At 36.7% G+C, this 18444-nt stretch overlaps 1 protein-coding gene across 2 annotated transcripts in view; it reads right to left on the minus strand.

The window, feature by feature from the left end:
• GNAL (G protein subunit alpha L) overlaps positions 1-18444 on the minus strand; it is a 515222-nt gene that overhangs the window by 251971 nt on the left and 244807 nt on the right. The window contains exons 1-3 of one of the 2 annotated variants that reach the window (XM_001365099.4): positions 1664-2973; positions 1218-1290; positions 161-215 (exon numbers count right to left, since the gene is read on the minus strand). In XM_001365099.4, coding sequence (XP_001365136.1) covers positions 161-215; positions 1218-1290; positions 1664-1802 — 267 coding nt within the window. In that variant the 5' untranslated portion in view covers positions 1803-2973. Of the gene's footprint in view, positions 1-160; positions 216-1217; positions 1291-1663; positions 2974-18444 lie in introns of those variants that run through there. The other variant, XM_056823633.1, reaches the window with a different exon arrangement.

Raw genomic sequence — 18444 nt, forward strand, 5'->3', positions numbered from 1 at the left:
GTAAAAAAAAAAAGATATTAATCTAAATAAATTTAACAATAGTCAAAATATATTCATTCAATATGACAATGAGACTGATTTTTATTATTTTTAAAGAAAAAATATGAATGCTTTCCAATAAGCAGATATTAAACAAAATAAAATTAAAAGGTTTTCTTACCACAATCGCATCTTTAACATTTTTCCGGATGTCCAGTATTTTCTGTTTCTTTTCTCTGTATTAAAACAGAATTATTAATAACTTAATTCATCGCTTTCATCAACCCCATCAACTGATTAGGATTTAAAAATCTTCAGCTATTTCTTTGGCATTTAAAACCTTCAACATTCACTCACTGCCTTGTCTCTGCAGCAGGTATCAAGTGCAGTAACAGCTGCTTTTAATTATATCAGATAAGTCTACCAAGGCAATTAAATGAAAAGCTTTTCTTTGGGAATGGATAAACATCCCATTATTCCCTGTGTATGGTGATTATTATTTTTAGCATATATGTGTATATATGTTTAGTCATCCTGAACATATATCTAAATTTATCAGTGTAATTATAGCTATATTAAGTACAGCCTTATACATATACATGCATAAACACCTGTCTAAAACATGTGTTCTCTCCATATATATAGCAACCTGTGTGTATACATAGCTTGTTTACTATCATAAATCTATATGCACCCTGCATATATGTTTGTAACTGTGTAAATAAGTTGAAATTCAGGTGGTAGCTTAAAGATGATTTGGTTATCAAACTATATAATGAATAATAGAAATTTGGGGAAAGATCCTCAAGACTGACATTCTATATCCCAAAGCTACATAATAATTAATTACATTCTGTTCAATGTTTCCTTTTGAACAGGAGAGGAAAAAAATTCATTCTGTTCAATCATATGTTCCTTGATACTTATTTGCATTTTTCTATCAAAAAACATAAACAGTGACTATTGAGTAATTTGCTATGTTAAAAAGTAGTCGCCATGTTGTTGCTACATAGGGGCCTGTGAAAGCACTGCAGTAGCAACAATATAAAATACAGTAGGGAGGATGTAAGGGAAAAAATGTACAAGCACAAATTTTCTTTTTTACTTAAAAAAATGCCTGGATCATACCATAAACTTATCTAGCTGGGAAAAACAGTTCTGAGCAAGATGCAAGAATGTCACAATGGGTATGCAGTTTTGAAGTAAAATAAATAAATAAAACTATCATCACTTCTTACTCTGGATTAAATCCATTGACATGCAGGATCCTCATCTGTTTGACAATAGTGCTTTTTCCTGACTCACCGGCCCCTGCCAAAAAAAAAATAATAATATTGCAATATGCGTCTTTATACCACTGACAATTCTCAACTCCAAACAAAACAAAGCATTCTACACCAACACATGTATAACAGGCATATGTACATAATGTATATATACACTCATACATTACATCTATAATTGCTGTAGGATTACAGTTCATTCCAGAGGTGCCCTACTATCTTTTGAGCTCACTGATGCTTTAATTAACCAAACAAGAAATCAGTCCAATTTTACATGAAACGGTCCCCCACCGTAACTGCCCTCCCCCATTCTCATCCAATTTCCCTGTTAGCTTATTGCTTTCTCTTCTACATTTCCAGCCGTGGGAAGCTCAGGCAGTTGCATCCCCCTCCTGCCTTACCCAGTAAAAGCAAACGGTGAGTCGCCTTATAAGCAAGTCTCTCTTTCTGCAACTGCTTCTCTATTTTTTTGTTGGCCTCTCGTCGCTCTTTTTCGTCGAGGCGCTGATCTTCCGTCTTGCTGTTGCCCAAACACCCCATGTCTGCCCGCTGGGTTGGATGTCAGTCAGATACAGTTATGTATTTTTATAAAAAGCAATAGTGATTTATAGGTATTTATAGATTCCCTGCGACGGCTTCTCTCTTCCCTGCCGCTAAGATGGTTTCTCGGAGCTTCCCAATCCAAAGCAGGTTTTTCCCTTACCCACCCCCCCACCCAACCCCCCCAAAAGAAAAAAGAGATGCAAAGAAGATCCACGAAGAGGGATGTTTTTAAGGAAGAAAAAAAATCTGCAGCAGGCCTATAAATAGCATACAATGAAAAGAGAGAGGGAGAGTGAGGGGGGTGGGGGGGGCGGCCCTCCTGGAAAAAAGCCTAATGCTGCGCTCTTTCCCTCTCTCTTCTCTCTCCACTGCACACACACATACACCCAGACACACTCCCTATATTTCCCTGTAAAGGTCTATTTCTGTCTTCCTCCTAACTCAGCACTGCCTCTTTCTGTGAGACCAGGAAATAGCCCAAAGACAGACCCCCGAAGTGCAGAGAATTCCGCCTCTCTCCCGTACTGAAAGTCCGTTCTTGTCTGTCTCTTCCCCCGCTCTCCTCTCTTTCCCTAATGGTCCGCTGCACCTCCAGAGAGGCAATATCCACCGCTTGTACACAGGCGCACACACGTACCCAGTAGCACCCTCTCGGTGTGAGTGAATGAGAGCACAATTAAAACGCAGCCTCCCTACCAGCAGCGCTAGCTCGCTCTCCCTGCCCAAGCTCAGCACTGCCTCTCGCTGCCAGAGAGGTGAACAGCGAATATTGCATTCTCTTGCTCTCTCCCCTCCCCCTTTCGCTAGCTTCTCCTCCCCTAGGACTTCACTCTAATTCCAAGTACATTTTTTAAACTGGGGGTGGGGGTGGGGGAGGAGAGTGGGAAGGGGGGGGAGAAGGAGGGTGTCAGACCTGATGAATCCCCTTAGCACCCCCTCCCAGACAGTGATGGAGAGGCGGACAGGGTGGAGAATCGGTACTGGCCCGCAACCCTGGCCCCGCCTCTTTCCCACTAGGTGGGCGCCGCCTGCACCCCGGCCACCACTGGGCTGCCGCCCCCTCGACTCCGCTCCTCTGCAAACTTCACGTGGCCCTGAAGCAGCAGGAAGCAGAGAACCAAAGGCGGAGCTGCTTGCTTTCCACATGCAGTATTCAGTGCGGGTGTGAGGTATACCGATACAAACACACAAATCGGGACCGCAGACACACACTCACACACACAAGCGCGCGCGCGCACATACACACACACACATACACACAGAGTTAAAGGGCTCCTCCTGCTGACGATGCACAGAGGAATCCAGATATGCGGTGTCATTCTCCCCTGGCGTCTGGGTAATTTTGAGGAGAAACAAAAGCAAAAGCAAACAAAACAACAAAAACCCCAAACAAAAAACCCAACCCAACCACAAACCAGCTCCCCAAACTGATGTTGAAGAGGTCAGGGGAAGTTCTCCGCAATTCCGGGATAAGTAATGAAGGGAAGAGAATGCGGGGTCACCAGATATAGTGCAAGATCCCCACCCCCACCCCGATTTTGCGACTATCAGGATGCCCCCTGACGCCAGAGATTGAAGTATTTTCTCTGAAGAATAAGAAAAAAAGTGGGCTTTAGCGTCCTCCACATCTTTCTCTTGTGTCTGGAGCCTCCTAGAAATCCGTGTACCTTTAAAAATAACGATGACTACAGTAGAGTAATACATACTGTATCAGAGGAACAGGATTTAAAGAGTTTTCTTTGGTCACATGACCCCCTTTTGTTCTCTTAATTTCCAACACTTTTTGCTCACCCATTCCTCCACCTCTCCCTTTCTACCTTCTCTTCCCTGATTAAATTCCCCATCTTTCTTGTGCAGAGCCTTCCCCTTATGAATTTTTAATAGTTTTTTCCAATGCTTTATGGAATAGGCTCCCATAGCCAACATACTGTGGAATGGATAAAATCAGAACACTTGAATTAGATTTTCAACTCTGTTAATCAGGATGTGAGACTGGTCAGTCAATTAACTCCTTGCCTCATAAGGATCACTAGATCATAGACACAGAACTGGAAAGGTCCCGAGAGGAGATCTGTTCTAACCTCTTTATATTACAGATGAGGATACTGAGAGGAAGGATAAATAACTTGCCCAAATCCATATAACTAGAAACCCCTAGAAGCAGTATTAGAACCATATCTAACTCTGAAGCCTGCTCTTTTACTACTGGATTACTCTACATCCTTACACAAGGGGATGCTCTTTGTCTCAACCAAAAAGAAGAGGAAATGTGAACATTAGGGTTCAGCAGTTTTTAAAATGACAATGTTGTAGATCCTTTGCATTTTATATAGTTATTATTTAAGCATTAAAACATTAATAAAACATATCTAGGTTATTTATGGCATTAAGTTATTGGATATAAGCATTATAACAAATTGCCTCCTGGAGTGGAGTCAGGACACCTGGCCCTAATACTTAACTAGCTGTTATACATGGCAAGTTACTTCATTCTTCCTCATCTACTAAATGAGAATATTATATTACCACTATATACCTCACACCAAAATATATGACTTTCCTTATACTTCTAATGGTATAGGATTTTATGAATATGGAAGATTGTTCTCCTGATAAAGATTACATCCCTTTTTGTGCCTTAGTAGATAATTTTCTTGATCTAGGACTCAGAATCTTATCAGTCTATGGCCAATCTGATGATGGCCCTGTCCAGTCAGGTAAGCTGGTGTTTAGAGGGCAGACAAAGAATCAACCATATAGTCCCTTCCTAGATATTTCCAGCCTGGCAAGACTAGCTAGAGCTTGTGTTCTATCAGTCCAGTCACAGGCTTGACTGAGATCTGTAAACCTTAAAGCTATAGAAGTATATGTTGTTATTTTTATCATTCTAATAGCATACCAGGCAAATACCATCAGATGACTGATACAATAAACCTTAGCAGCAACAAAAGCTGCTTGTCATTTTGCCTTCTTGTTGTCAAGTCCTAGTCTAATAAAGAAAAAGAATGATATCAGAAGACATTATCACCAATATAAAGAAAAGGACAAGCCTTACTGACAACATGGATTCCAGTATAAGGAATAGCTCATTTAGGTTTCACATGTCAAAAATTTTAACTAAATCTATACCTTTGTTAAATGGGAAGCATCCAGAAACACTGGAAAGAATACTAGATTTGGAGACAGAAGTCCTGGGTTGAAATCCCAGCTCAGCTACCACCTGCTTCTATTTATAAAATGAGGAAGTTGGACTAGATGGTCTTTAAGGTACCTTTTGTTTTAAATCTAGGATCTTATGATAAAAAAGACTAAAAAAAAAAGCATGGCAGAATGCAAACCAGAAGTTCTTAATATTTTCTGGGTCATGGACCCCTTTAGCAGTCTGGCTATACTTACTATAAACCCCTTCTCAGAAAAATGTTTAAAGCACAAAATTAAATACATTCAATATTTTTTAAAAAAATTGTTATGAAAAAAAATATTTTTTAACAAGTTCTCAAACCTCAAGTTAAAAACTCCTGCTTTAAAGTAGTCCTGTTGACGTAGGCAGACATACAGTACAACTTATGAGTTGAGTTAAATGATGTAATCTTGTGGGAAGAGACCAAGTGAGAATATGTTCACACATGTTTGCAAGTTTACAACATTAGCCTAGCATAAGTTTGATGAAGGATAGAGCAGTAAGGAAGTTAGATATTATATATGCAATTAATGTGTAGGAGAGGAGCATGTGTAATGAAAGTGGCTTCCTTTCTCTAATAAAGCCCCCTTTAAAAAACCCTTCCCTTCTGTCTTAGAATTAATGCTGTATATTGGTTTGAAGGCAGAGAAGGACTTGGCAATAGGGGTTAAATGACTTGCTCAGGGTCACAATATAAGTTTCTGGGGCCAAATTTGAACTCAGATCCTCCCATATTTATTGGCTCACAATCCAGAGATACCTAGCTGTCCCCAGGACTTCTTTAAAAAACAAACAAGTAGAATCTTGATCTAACAATGACATTTTCTGTACACATATGACTATGTAGAATCCCTCCTGTTTATAAGTCAAGAATATTGAGTAGCTAACCTCCTCTACCTACCCAGACTACAACTACCCATCTATATTCATCTACCCATATCCTTGGAGAGCTATCTGAAGTTTAGAGGGATTAAGTGTTTTTCCTTAAGTCACACATCTCACTGCTAAGTGTTAGAGACAGCATTTAAATCACCAAGTCTTTCTGACTTCAAATCTGGTACTATGCCACATTGTTTCCAAATGTATGTATGTACATACATATATACATACATGTATATTCATAGTCAAATATATTTGTACTCATGTATATGAAGCAAATGGTAATAAAAATAAGTAATATAAGTCTACAAATTCAATTAAATTTTAAAAGCAAACAGATAAAATTGGTACTACTTTGTAAACAAAGAAATAGTAAAAATTGCTTTTATTATCATTAAAAAAACATGGGTGTAGTAAAGTTTGGGATGGCTATTATTAGGACAGGGACTAGTCCTGTGATGATTTCATTAGTATAAGGAAATCCAAAATGAGGAAATTCTCTCTACCAATAGAGGCTGGCTCCTTTGCTTCAACTTATGAGTCTTTGAGGAATTGCCAAGAACACTGTTATGCAATTAAACCTATTTGTGGGAGAATTAAGACTAGAATCCAGGTCTTTATTGCTCCAAAGTTACATCTGTGCTTACAAAGCCATATATGCCTCTAGAAAGTTATAAGGTTAATAATAAAATTTTATTTTCTCTTCTCATAATTCTACTACTTGGATTCAGAGTAAAACAAAAGCAATAAATATGTATATATCAATGTATAAATTTTCAATGTAAGTGATAATGTTTGTATTGTTCATTTTTTGGCATAGTCTTTGATCTTTCTTAGAAATAAATGATCCACTGTAAGATGCAGATGAAATTATAATTTGCAGCTAGAAGAATACAAAGAGATTATATTCAGAAATAATCTTATAAAAACTGTGAATGTCAATTTAAACATAATTTATGTGATAAAAAATGCTAAAAGCCTAATTCTACCTGTAAATGATTTAGTAACATTACCCAGATAACTGACCAAGAATTCTTGGAATATCTTGCTTTAACACTGACAAAAACCTTAATGTCAATCAAAATTATCTTAAAATGTTATATTAAGTGGCTCAGAGGTGGTACCTGATCTTTGAAAGGATCCCTGTTCCTGCAGGTTGTAATGATGTCTCTCCCTTTACTCAGTTTTCCTCATACTAAATTTATTTGTGTAGATGTTGGTTTCACCTGATACAGGGACAGTTTCATTTTTGCCTCTGTAAGTCTAGGCCCTAGCAAAGTGTCTGGCTCATAGCAGGAGCACAAAAGAAACTTGTCGAAATAAACCAAATATCTAAATCACTGATCAGGAGAATCTATTAAATATTTCTTCTATAAAAATGTGTCCCGATTGTTTAACACACAAAAAGATTACTTAGCCAGTATCTTATTAACCAAAACATTCTAATAAATACAGCCTTTCTAAGCACATATACTCTGTAAGAATAACTGCTGTTCATAATAATGGACCTGAGGCAAGATCCTGAAGTGCCTTCTGAATCATTAATTATTAAATTATGTTTAGTAGAGTTCTAGTGTTTTATGTTTTATTATATTCTAATTCTTTGAAAACTGGTTAGCCACATGTGGTACATATGGTAACCTTTTAACCCAAATGCTATATTGCCATACACAGGTTTCATAACAATGAGTTTACTATACAGATTACTCACAACACTCTTAATTTACTTTTCTGGTTCTTCGCTTTTTCTGTTTCCTCTGCTACTACTTTTGTCTCCTCTGTCTCATCACTTGAAATTTGGGCTACTATAAAGATCTGCTAATAGCTCTCCTGCTCCAAATCTCTTTCTATTTCTTTCCCTCCAAATCTACAGTTTATCCTGTGCCTGGATTAATGTGAAAACAACACACATTTTTATTCGAATCACCTCTTGCTCAAAAACATCCAATATTGTTTCTCCCTTACCCCCTGGCACCAAAGCTATTCTACAAGATAGCCTCAGTCCAATAGCCCTATGTCCCACTATCCTATTAAATAATTCATTATGTTCTATTCAAATATGTTTGTTTATTCCCACTTCCCTCCTCAATTCCTTTTCAACTTCCAACATCTTTTCATTTCTTCAGGGTCTTGTTCATACTTCATCTTCTCCAGATGACTTACTCCTAGAATCACTGAATCTCTTAGATTTGAAGGGCTTCAAATGCCATCTATTCTAACCTATGCCTATTCAGAACTCTTCTTTGCAGCATCCTCAACAAGTAGTAAACCTTTCCATGAAGACTTTGAGAGAGGGGGACATCACTATCTCTTAGGGCAACCAATTCCATCTTTAGATTACACTAAGACATTTCCATTTCCCTTTTTGCTTCAAGTCTATTCCTACACCATTCAAGGGGAGTAAAGATTTCTGTGTCTCAGTCTCCAAACTAACTTTCTCTAATCCCCATTGTAGATAGAGTTATCCATTTCAAATTTCTAGTATACAAAACACACTATTCCTTTCACATATCATGTTGTTGAGAACATCAGACTGGAAAAGGATAAATGTGTTGTTTCCTTCAAAGGCTGGATGTGGTAGACATCTTAATTTTAACATGAGAGCTATAGCTCTTTGATATTTGCCTCTGGTTAGAGAGATATGTCCCTCCTTAAGAGAATTGCAAAAAGGGGGAGGAAAATACTTCCCCTGCCCAATTCCATTTTGAAGGGCAAGAGGTGTGGGTTTGAATATGACTTTCTACTATTCCAACTCATTCTATGTTTTCTGATTTTTTCCAATGATCTTTCAAAACATATTTTATTTAATGGCTTCTATTTTTCTTATCTGGAATTTAAATGGGAGGAAGGAATTAGGTTGTATTGTCTTGGGAAACTGTACAGTTTTTTTTAATGACCCCAAGTTCCCCAAAATAAAGGCACATAATTTTAACACCAATATTCTTCATGGCTTCAAGTAATGAAATATTATAGTCCTTTAGAGCTGAAATGAAAGACTATCCAAAGTGCCAGAGAGAGATGATCTGAGAAGCTGTAACATATTACAAATGAAGAATTATGTAGGAAAAATATATTCCTGGAAAAACAGATGAACGAGTCAAAGTGAAAGTCAGGAATAACTGATAAACAACCATCATGCAATGTTAAGAGAATATGAGAACTGTCAGAATATAGGGGAGGACCTTCTGTGGGGGTCTTATAGAATGAAATAGATGAATCACACAAGTTTGACAGATATGGACAGGATGTGAGTACATGTACAGGATATGAGTATCCACAATGACAAAATCACAGACCCATTGAAATACTATTTAAACAATTATTGATTATAGCAAAAAATAGAGACTCTTTGGGAGCAAGAGAATAAGAATCAGAATTTAAAGCCATATAGAACTTGAGAAATCATCTGGTCCTAACTGTCACTATAATATTGAGAACAGGATCACAAGTAACTGACAAACAATTTTTGATGCTGCTGCCAGATACTACCAACAATTACAATAACAATAGTTGAAATATTTTATCTATTATTTCTTAAAGGAATAAATCATTGTATTTAAAAAAAATATTTAGGGGCAGTTCTGCTTGAATAAAGGCAGGCAGACTTTATGCTGAAGATGGCTGGGTGGTTCAGGGGATAAAAGCCCTAGACCTAGAGTAGGAAGACCTGAGTTCAAATATATCAGACACTTCTAGCTGTGTTGACCTTGGGCAAATCACATCACTTCTCTTTGGTTCAGTTTCCTCATCTATGAAATGGGGACACCACAACAACTCTTGTGAAGATAAAATGAGAAAATACCTGTAAAGCACTTAAATGGGCCCAGCATTTAAATATTAGAGTAATGAAGATGATGCTTTCTAAAGGGATGCTTCTAAATTTTTGATTTTATGATGGGAAAAAGTAGTAAGAAGCAGAAGAAATTTCACAATAAAATTATGAGAATTTAAGAATACTTCAAAGAATCAAGCTGTGTTGATGTAGGGCAATTTAAAAAAAATCCATAGCAAAGGTGACAGATAGGATGAGCATTTATTTTTTTATTTTATTTTTTTTAGGATGAGCATTTTTATTTCAAAGAAAGTCAATAATTTTTTTGGTATTGAGTGAAACATATTTTGTGTTAATTTATCAGTATATTAATGAGTTTCTATTTATAATGTTTAAATATTGAAAATTATCTACTATCTATAAATCCTGTATAAAGTTGATTGATAGCAATCAGTAACTATCAATAAGTACATTTTCCCTTTATTGACACTTTTTTTCTTAGAAATCTAATGAACAAAGGGCAGCTAATGGATATCTCAGTGGATAGAGAGCCAGGTCTGGAGATGGAAGGTCTTGCTTGGGCCACTCCCTAACTGTGAGACCCTGGGCAAGCCACTTGACCCCAACCTCAATTGCCTAGCCCTTACCACTCTTCTGTCTTGGAACCAAAACTTAGCATTGATTCTAAGACAGAAGGCACAGGTTTAAAAAAAAAATGGGAAGAAACCTAATGAACCTAATCATTCAATTAGCTGATGCCTATGTAATGCTTTGTGTTAATTCTTTTTATATCTTCAAAGTAAACATTTCTTTTGCTTAGATGAAATTAGGGTCTAATTACTGACCATTAAGATGTGAGAGAACACACTGGAATAGGGGCTAAGGATGAGGGCATTAGAAAATGAAATCTGCTCAGGGGAACCCTTAGAACACTGAGGAGATGGAACCTCCCTTTGGGGGCTGGGTTCACCAGTGTGATTGTGAGTTTGATAAGCTTTAGACATTATCTGGACTATACTTGATTTCCTCATTACACCACTAATGGAGGATCACTGAACCTTAAGTCAGAAGACTATGGTAATATTGAGTCCAGGTTCTACCAATTACTAGCTGGATGACCTGGCAGAAATCACTTTACTTCTCTCTATCATTCTGGTTTCTAATCTTAGCACAGCATCTGGCACATAGGAAGTGCTTAAATACTTGTTGCCTGCCTACCTGTAAAATGGGAAAGTTGTACTCAAAGTAGTCTATTTTTTCATAGGAGAATATTCAGAAGATTTGCCTAGGATAAGCAGGTAAGAATGGGTTAGGATAGGCATTGTTGGAGGGGATTATGGATAATATTATTAATAAATAAAAATTGACATCTAGATATAGCTTTAAAGTTTGCAAAGTGTTTATTTGCATTATTTCATTAGAATCTTGTGAAGTTGGTACTAAAGGTATTATTTATTCACATTTAACAGATAAGGAGCCTGAGGCTGAGACATGAAATTATGTACCTATATTCATAACTAATATCAGAAGTGGAATTTAAAGTCAAGTCTTCTCCCTTCCAAATCTAGTCCTCTATCCACTGTTAACAGTTCAATATTCCATTCAGAGTATTACATCCAGAGTATTGAAGATGATCTAATGCGGCTTAAGCACTTAACAAAAGATTGAAGACACCTCAAGGGCAGATTCATGGGATTTAGAGCTATAGGGGATTTGTGAGATCATTTTGTCCTAGGTTTTTTTGCCCAACACCTAAAACAGAGTTAAATGTAAGAGGCAAAAACCATTTTATGATAAAGATATAATTTAGTTATCTCTTCAACTATAATTAAGGATTATATCCTTAGAATTTAAACAATATTTAAGTTCTTAAACATGATTTTGAAGTCAGAGGCCCTAAAGGGTTTGTTTAATGGGCCATTGCTATGTCAAGAGGAATGAATGATCAATAAATTAAGATATTGTGCTTTTTCTTATCTTTATATTCCTAAATCTGATTGTTTATTTGAAGGGATTATGTCTTGAATAGAAACATTACCACTCTAAAAAGATGTTTTCTAAGGCTGCTATCTGGGTGAAATAAAATACTTAAGAAATGAAAACACATTTTTGGTACTGAGATTATCAAGATATTAAGAATAAAATTCTTGGTATGGAAATGGGGCTTGATCAATGACACATGTAAAACTCAGAGGAACTGCATGTTGGCTATGGGAGAGGGGTTGGGGGAGGGCAGGGAAAGAATATGAATCCTGTAACCATGGAAAAATAGTCTAAATTAATTAATTAAATAAAACATTCCCCCCCCCCCAAAAGAATAAAATTATTGGGGGCAGCTGGGTGGCTTAAGTGGATTGAGAGCCAGACCTAGAGATAAGAGGTCCTAAATTCAAATCTGGCTTTAGACACTTCCTGGTTGTGTGATCCTGGGCAAGTCACTTAACCCCCATTGCCTAGCCCTTACTACTCTTCTGCCTTGGATTGTATTCTAAGTATTGATTCTAAGACAGAAGTTAAGGATTTTTATTAAAAAAAAAAAAGAAGAAGAATAAAGTCCTCAACAACAATTAACTTTTTGAACAGAAAGTTAAACAAAAGCACAACATATATAGTAATATGTGTGTATATAGATATATAATACATATACTTTTTCTTCCCTCTCTACATCTCTTTACATTTGTTATATATGTATATACCATGTATATCTGTACCGTCTATATATGCATATTCACATGCAAACATAAATGTAAATATAAAAATAAATGTGTGTACATTTGTGTATAATAAGGAAATTATCTCTACCAATGCAGATCAAAATTTTTCTCCTCAAAATAATAATCTTGATTGCTCAGGGGCATTGAGAGGCTACATCTTTTGTGGAGGATCACACAGCTAGTATGTATCTGAGATGGGAAGTGAACCTAGGTCCTCAGACTGTATCTAGTCCTCTTTTTCCCCTCTTCTACTCAGACATTAGCTAGACTTTTCTTTTGTCAAAACACAGGCATCTACATCAGCCTTCCCCACACCCACCTCTGATTGCTGAGTTAAGCATTGCCATTGCTGATAATAACTGACAAATGGTGACAGTGCATGCTCTGATAAAACAACTTATCTATCCATTAAGTAGCCCATGCGAACCTATTTAGCACAGGCGCATTCAAATTAAGTTTATCCAGAACATGCTGTTCTGAATTTACTAAAACCCATAATCTTAATTTGTGCTGGATTTGAGGAGGGGGAAGTACTCCAAATGTGGGTGGTTTGCCAAGAAAGCTAATCTCTTTCCTTAGAAACATTTATCAAATTAGCTTCTAAGCATTAATGCTACAAAACAGTACATATATAATTAGAGAGCTGACCAAATTTAAAAATATATATTTCCTGTCCATATTATGGCTGTAAAAAACCCCAACAGCTGTCCCACAGCAATCATTTTCTTAGGGTATCTAAGCAATAACCTTCCCATTTTAAGCTCTGATTTAAAGCAATATTACTTTTTTATTGGAGCATTCAGTTGGAATCTACCTTCATATAAAGTACTGTGGATGAGACTGGGTGTGTCTCCAATTCAATGCACTCAACAAAGAAGCTTCATGGGGTGGTGAAAGAATGCATACATTCAGAAACATGGTGAACTTGTCAGAGCAGGTAACTACTGCCTCATAGCTGTTCATCAAAAGCTAATAACAAGATAACACAAAAAGTGAATCCTGAAAGAATAATGTGTCTTAGCAATACAGAGTGCATTAAAGTGACAATGATGTTGGGCTACTTTTTTGGATGTTTGTGTGAACTAATTTAAAGTCAACTTTGATTATAAGACTGTCCAAATGGAGGGCATTTAAAAAATATATTTGGGATAAATTTCTCTAGAAATTTTTTGAGTTGTTAAAATGAAGTTTAAAAAAAAGAATAATAATGAAATGGCATATTTACTCAAATTAGCTCAAGATTTAGAGAATCATGGATTTGAAATTGAACTTTAAAAAAGCAACAAATAACTTTCTTTGTCTTCCAGCTGAAATATACCTGAAAGGTATAATAATCCCTTCTCTTTTTAAAGATATTCCCATGAAGGGCAGCTGGGTGGCTCAAGTGGATTGAGAGCCAGGCCTAGAGATGGGAGGTTCTGGGTTCAAATGCGACCTCAGATACTTCCTAGCTGTGTGACCTGGGCAAGTCACTTAACCCCATTGCCCAGCCCTTACCATTCTTCTGCCTTGGAACCAATACACAGTATTGATTCTAAGATGAAAGGTAAGGGTTTTAAATAAATAAAGACATTCCAGTGAAGAAATACCTCTCAAAGTTCCCCTCTACCCCAACCAAAAAAAGAAAACAACTACATTATGCTTTATTATCTAGGCTATTATATTGTCCAGTTCTTGGTGGAAATGATGATTATTACCCTAACTAAATCTCCACCAGCTCTTCTCTTCTTTAGATTTGATCATCCTCTATGCTTCCCATATTGCTTAAACTCTTTTCTTTGTCTAATTTTCTAGTCTTTTAATTTTCTTTATAACTTATCTCTGAGTCTCTAAATATTGGTATTAGTTTAGTGTAATACTGGTACCCTGAACAGGATACAGCATTCTAATAACAGTTTGAACAGGATTGAGCATAAGATGTCAAAGGAGGCCAATTCTACTGGAGTTGGCAGGTGTCTCTAGGCTGTCTTGCCTTCATATCAAAGGTGTTATTACCCAGGGCTTCTTTTTAGTGTTGTCACTGACATAGCTACATTTAGAGAGCATACAGCTTTGGGCTCTATTTAGACACACATTTTCCAAGTTTTAATGATCTGAGATTTGCCTCAGTATGAAAACCAATCAGGGCAGCTCGCTGGCACAGAGGATAGAATGCAGGGACTGAAATCAGCAAGACTCATCTTCCTGAGTTCAACTATGACCTCAGACATTGACTAGTTATGTGATCCTGGCCAAGTCATTTAATTCTGTTTGCCTCAATTCCTCATCTGTAAAATAAGCTGGAGAAGGAAATAGCAAATCACTCCAGTATCTTTGCCAAAAAAACCTGAAATGACTGAACAACAATGAAGGAAGGCCAATCAGTCAATAACTGGGTCAAGAAGTAAAAAGACAGACTTGAAATCCAACATTTTGCTACTATTCATGTGCAATATGAATTTAAAACTTTTCATCATGATTATATACTTGCTGTTACTATTGTGAATGGAACACTATTCGCTTTAACATTACCATATAAAATGTATGGAAAATACACTGGATATAAATAGAATAATTTTTTAAATCTTCTGATTATATATATAAAACACTCATTTAACAAAGGTGACATCAACTCTTCATTTTGTTTGGGATTCAAAATTTCCTTCTTACAAAAAATCAGATCACATATGAGATTTAAATAAAGATCAGATTATACCTAACTGATTTAACTAGTAATAATAACATCAAATGACTTTCAATCAGGCTTATAAGGTTTTTGAAGTACACGTGTCTCACAACGACCTTGTGAGGTAGGCACCACAGGCATTATCATCCCCTCTTTACTTAAGATAAAATTGTGATTAAGAAGTATTAATTCTTTTACATAACACAATGTACAGACTGTGGCTATGGAATCAGGAATGACTGAGCTAAAATCCAGCTTTATAACTTATTAGTTGTGTGACCCTAGGCAAGTCACTTATCTTCTGTCTGCCTCAATTTAAAGCAGCTTGTTATAAGGATAAAATGAGACAATATTCTAAATTTCTCTGCAAATTTTAAAGTGCTATATACATTCTATTTATTATTAAGAAACTTGCGCAATGCACAGATAATAAATGTGGCAAATGGGATTTAAGCCTAGGTCTTCTTGATTTCAAGTCTAGCACTCAATTCATTATATCTACTATCTCTCAACAGGTGAAAGTTAGAGTAAATGTCTGGATTTTAATCAGGTGTCCAAGAATTCTGAATTTAGATGGATAAATGCTAAAAAAATCTATATAAGCAGAGAGTAAATGCTTAATAAATTAACTATCAATAGTATATTTCCCACAGAATCCCACAACATTATGCTCTCTTCACTCAGTATTGTCAGATGATAATTTTCCCTTAGGATACAGTATTTCCATGATGTGTATTTATTTACTCATCAGATGTTCTGCCTAAACTGCAGCAATAATACATCCTGCTTTGCAGTGGTACAGCATGTTAGATGAAACTGGCAGCTGATAATGAATGCAGCATCCAGCCTTGGTGCATAGCATCCACCCTTATCCAGTTCTTAAAAATGATTAGCAATTAAATGATTGGATTGAACTCCAGAAATTTGTCCTTACACTTAAGCATATGAGTGAGTTTTTTTTTAAAGCAACCAAAAACATAACTATCTTTTGAGCCTCAAATAACCTTTGCTGAAATGAGAGCTCCTCAGAGGAAAGGGCTTCTGGTACGAATATAAATTAGAACCTGAGTTAGTATATAGAACATTCTTGACTTGTCATGCTGATAATTATATGTTACAGAAGGTGTAGGTATCATCGAAAGTACTGTTATTCTGAACCTGATACTGATCAATATTGCTATGCATTACACATAGTAAGCACTTAATAATTGCTTGTTGATTGATTGACTAGCCCCAAAGAGAAATTAATGGATGGACATCAGCCTGGGGGAAGAGCTCTCTTGGACATCTGCATCATTTTGTTCTTGGCTGTATTCTTTTGAACATTTTATGACCTTGAGTGGCAGCATAGATGCTATGCTTATCTCAAAATTGGGCCTGACAAGACTGCAAAGGATAGCTAATGTACTGGATCCCAAAAGCCCTTGAAAGGATGTAACAGTGGGCTTAGGCTATCAAGATGAACTGAAATAAGGATGAATTGTAAACTCCTGCACTTTGGTTAAAAAAAATCACCTGCATTAGCACAGGATGGGGGAGACATGGCTAGAAAGCAAAGTATGTTAAAAAAAAAAAGACCTAGAGGTTTTAGTGAGCTAAAAGCTCAGGGTGAGTCAGCCAGCTCTGTGGCATGGAAACTGAAAGTATTAGTGGAATCTCATGATGGAGGGGGAGAAGCATGAGATCTGAAAGGAAGGAGGAAACAGTCCCATTGCCTGCATTGGTCCAACCACATCTGAAGTACAGCATCTAATACTTTCTTTTACATTTTGGAAATGATATTGATAAGAATATAAGGCAGCAAGTAGTACTGGCTGTAGAGGTAGCCTTGAAACTTGGAAAATACGAATGCAAGTACTGCCTCAAAGACACACTGGTATTGGGACCCTGGGCAAAATCACTTAACATCTCCCTGTTCTGCATTATGGAGAAGATGCCATCCTGCATCAGGAGGAAGAGTTTCCTCACTTGGGAGCCTCTGTACCAGTGAAGTCACAGGCCCTACCTCTCCTGATGACTTAGAGAAAATATAGGTGACTAGGATAGAGTTTGGATAGAAAGCAGAATCCACTAGCATTTATTAAGCATTTATTGTACAATGTGTCAATCATTATTTTAGGCAATGGGAACAAAGACAAAAGTTTGCACTCTCATGGAGAAATATATCCATAAAATGACTACATAGGGGCTGCAATAGGTTTAAACTTGTGGTCTAATGGGCAGATTTAAAGGTCCCAAATTCAGAGAAAATCTGCCGTTGGAAATATAATTATGAAACATAGGAATGGCTTCTGAATATGCTCCATGTAAGTGAGAGAGACAGAAACAGAGACGGAGACAGAGAGACAGAGACAGAGAGAGATAGAGATAGAGACTACTTTCCAACAATGGGCTGGAGGATTCGATTCCTAGCCCTACACTAGGAGAGGTCACAGCTTTCTGTTTGGCTCAGAGTGCAGCCCCACAATCCCAAGTGTGAACAAAGGGACACAAAGAAATGCGAAGGGTTGGGGCAACTGAAGGTGTTTCTGAGAATTAAGTTTCAATCTCCTAGATCTGACCTTTAACAGAATAAAGGATTATATAAATTATTTACATAAATTTATATAAATTATATAAATTATTTTGGCTCTCCTCAGTTGAAGTAAATGAGGAAGGGTGTGAAAGGACTCAGTTCCTTCTCATTAGTCAACACTCCAGCCAAATGAGCAAACTCCCTAAATAGAAACACAGCCTTCAATCTTGACACTTCCCCCTTTAGCTTTCACTTCTTGGAGTTTCCCTTGAAGACTAACGTTTAAGGAGAGAACTGCTGATGTGAGGTTACTATCACAGCTGTGGTCACACTGACAGCCCAATCCTTGTTGGAAGGTCTCTTACATTCAAGTCAAGTAAAATTAAGGGGCCTTTCTTAAGCACTTACTATGTATATATGTCAACCAGGGACAGCTAGGTGGTTTAGCAAATAGAGCATTCCAGCCAAGAGTCCATAAGACCTGAATTCAAATCTGACCTCAGACACTTACTAGCAATGTGATCCTGGGCAAGTCATTTAATCTCTGTTTGTAATAATCCAGTAGGGAAGGAAATGGCAAACTACTTGAATCTGAAAGAGTTACATAAACTGATGAGGAATGAAATGAACAAAAACAAGAGAGTAAGTTATAAAACAACAAAGTTGTTATAACAAATGACTCATCAATATAATGACCATTCATGATACCAGTGGACCCATGATGAAGAATGCTATCCACCTCCTGACAGAGAGGTGACAGATCCAGGACAGAGAAGAAGACTTAAAAAAATTTTTTTTTTTTAATGTGGCTAATGAGGGAATTATTTTTTTTTGCTTTATTATACATATTTTTTTACAAGGAATTGTTTTCTTTCCCTTTACTCTGTCCTCCACCATAGATTGAGAGAAGGGA

This window comes from Monodelphis domestica, chromosome 3, assembly GCF_027887165.1.
Source record: "Monodelphis domestica isolate mMonDom1 chromosome 3, mMonDom1.pri, whole genome shotgun sequence".
In the NCBI taxonomy this organism is placed as follows: Eukaryota; Metazoa; Chordata; class Mammalia; order Didelphimorphia; family Didelphidae; genus Monodelphis; species Monodelphis domestica.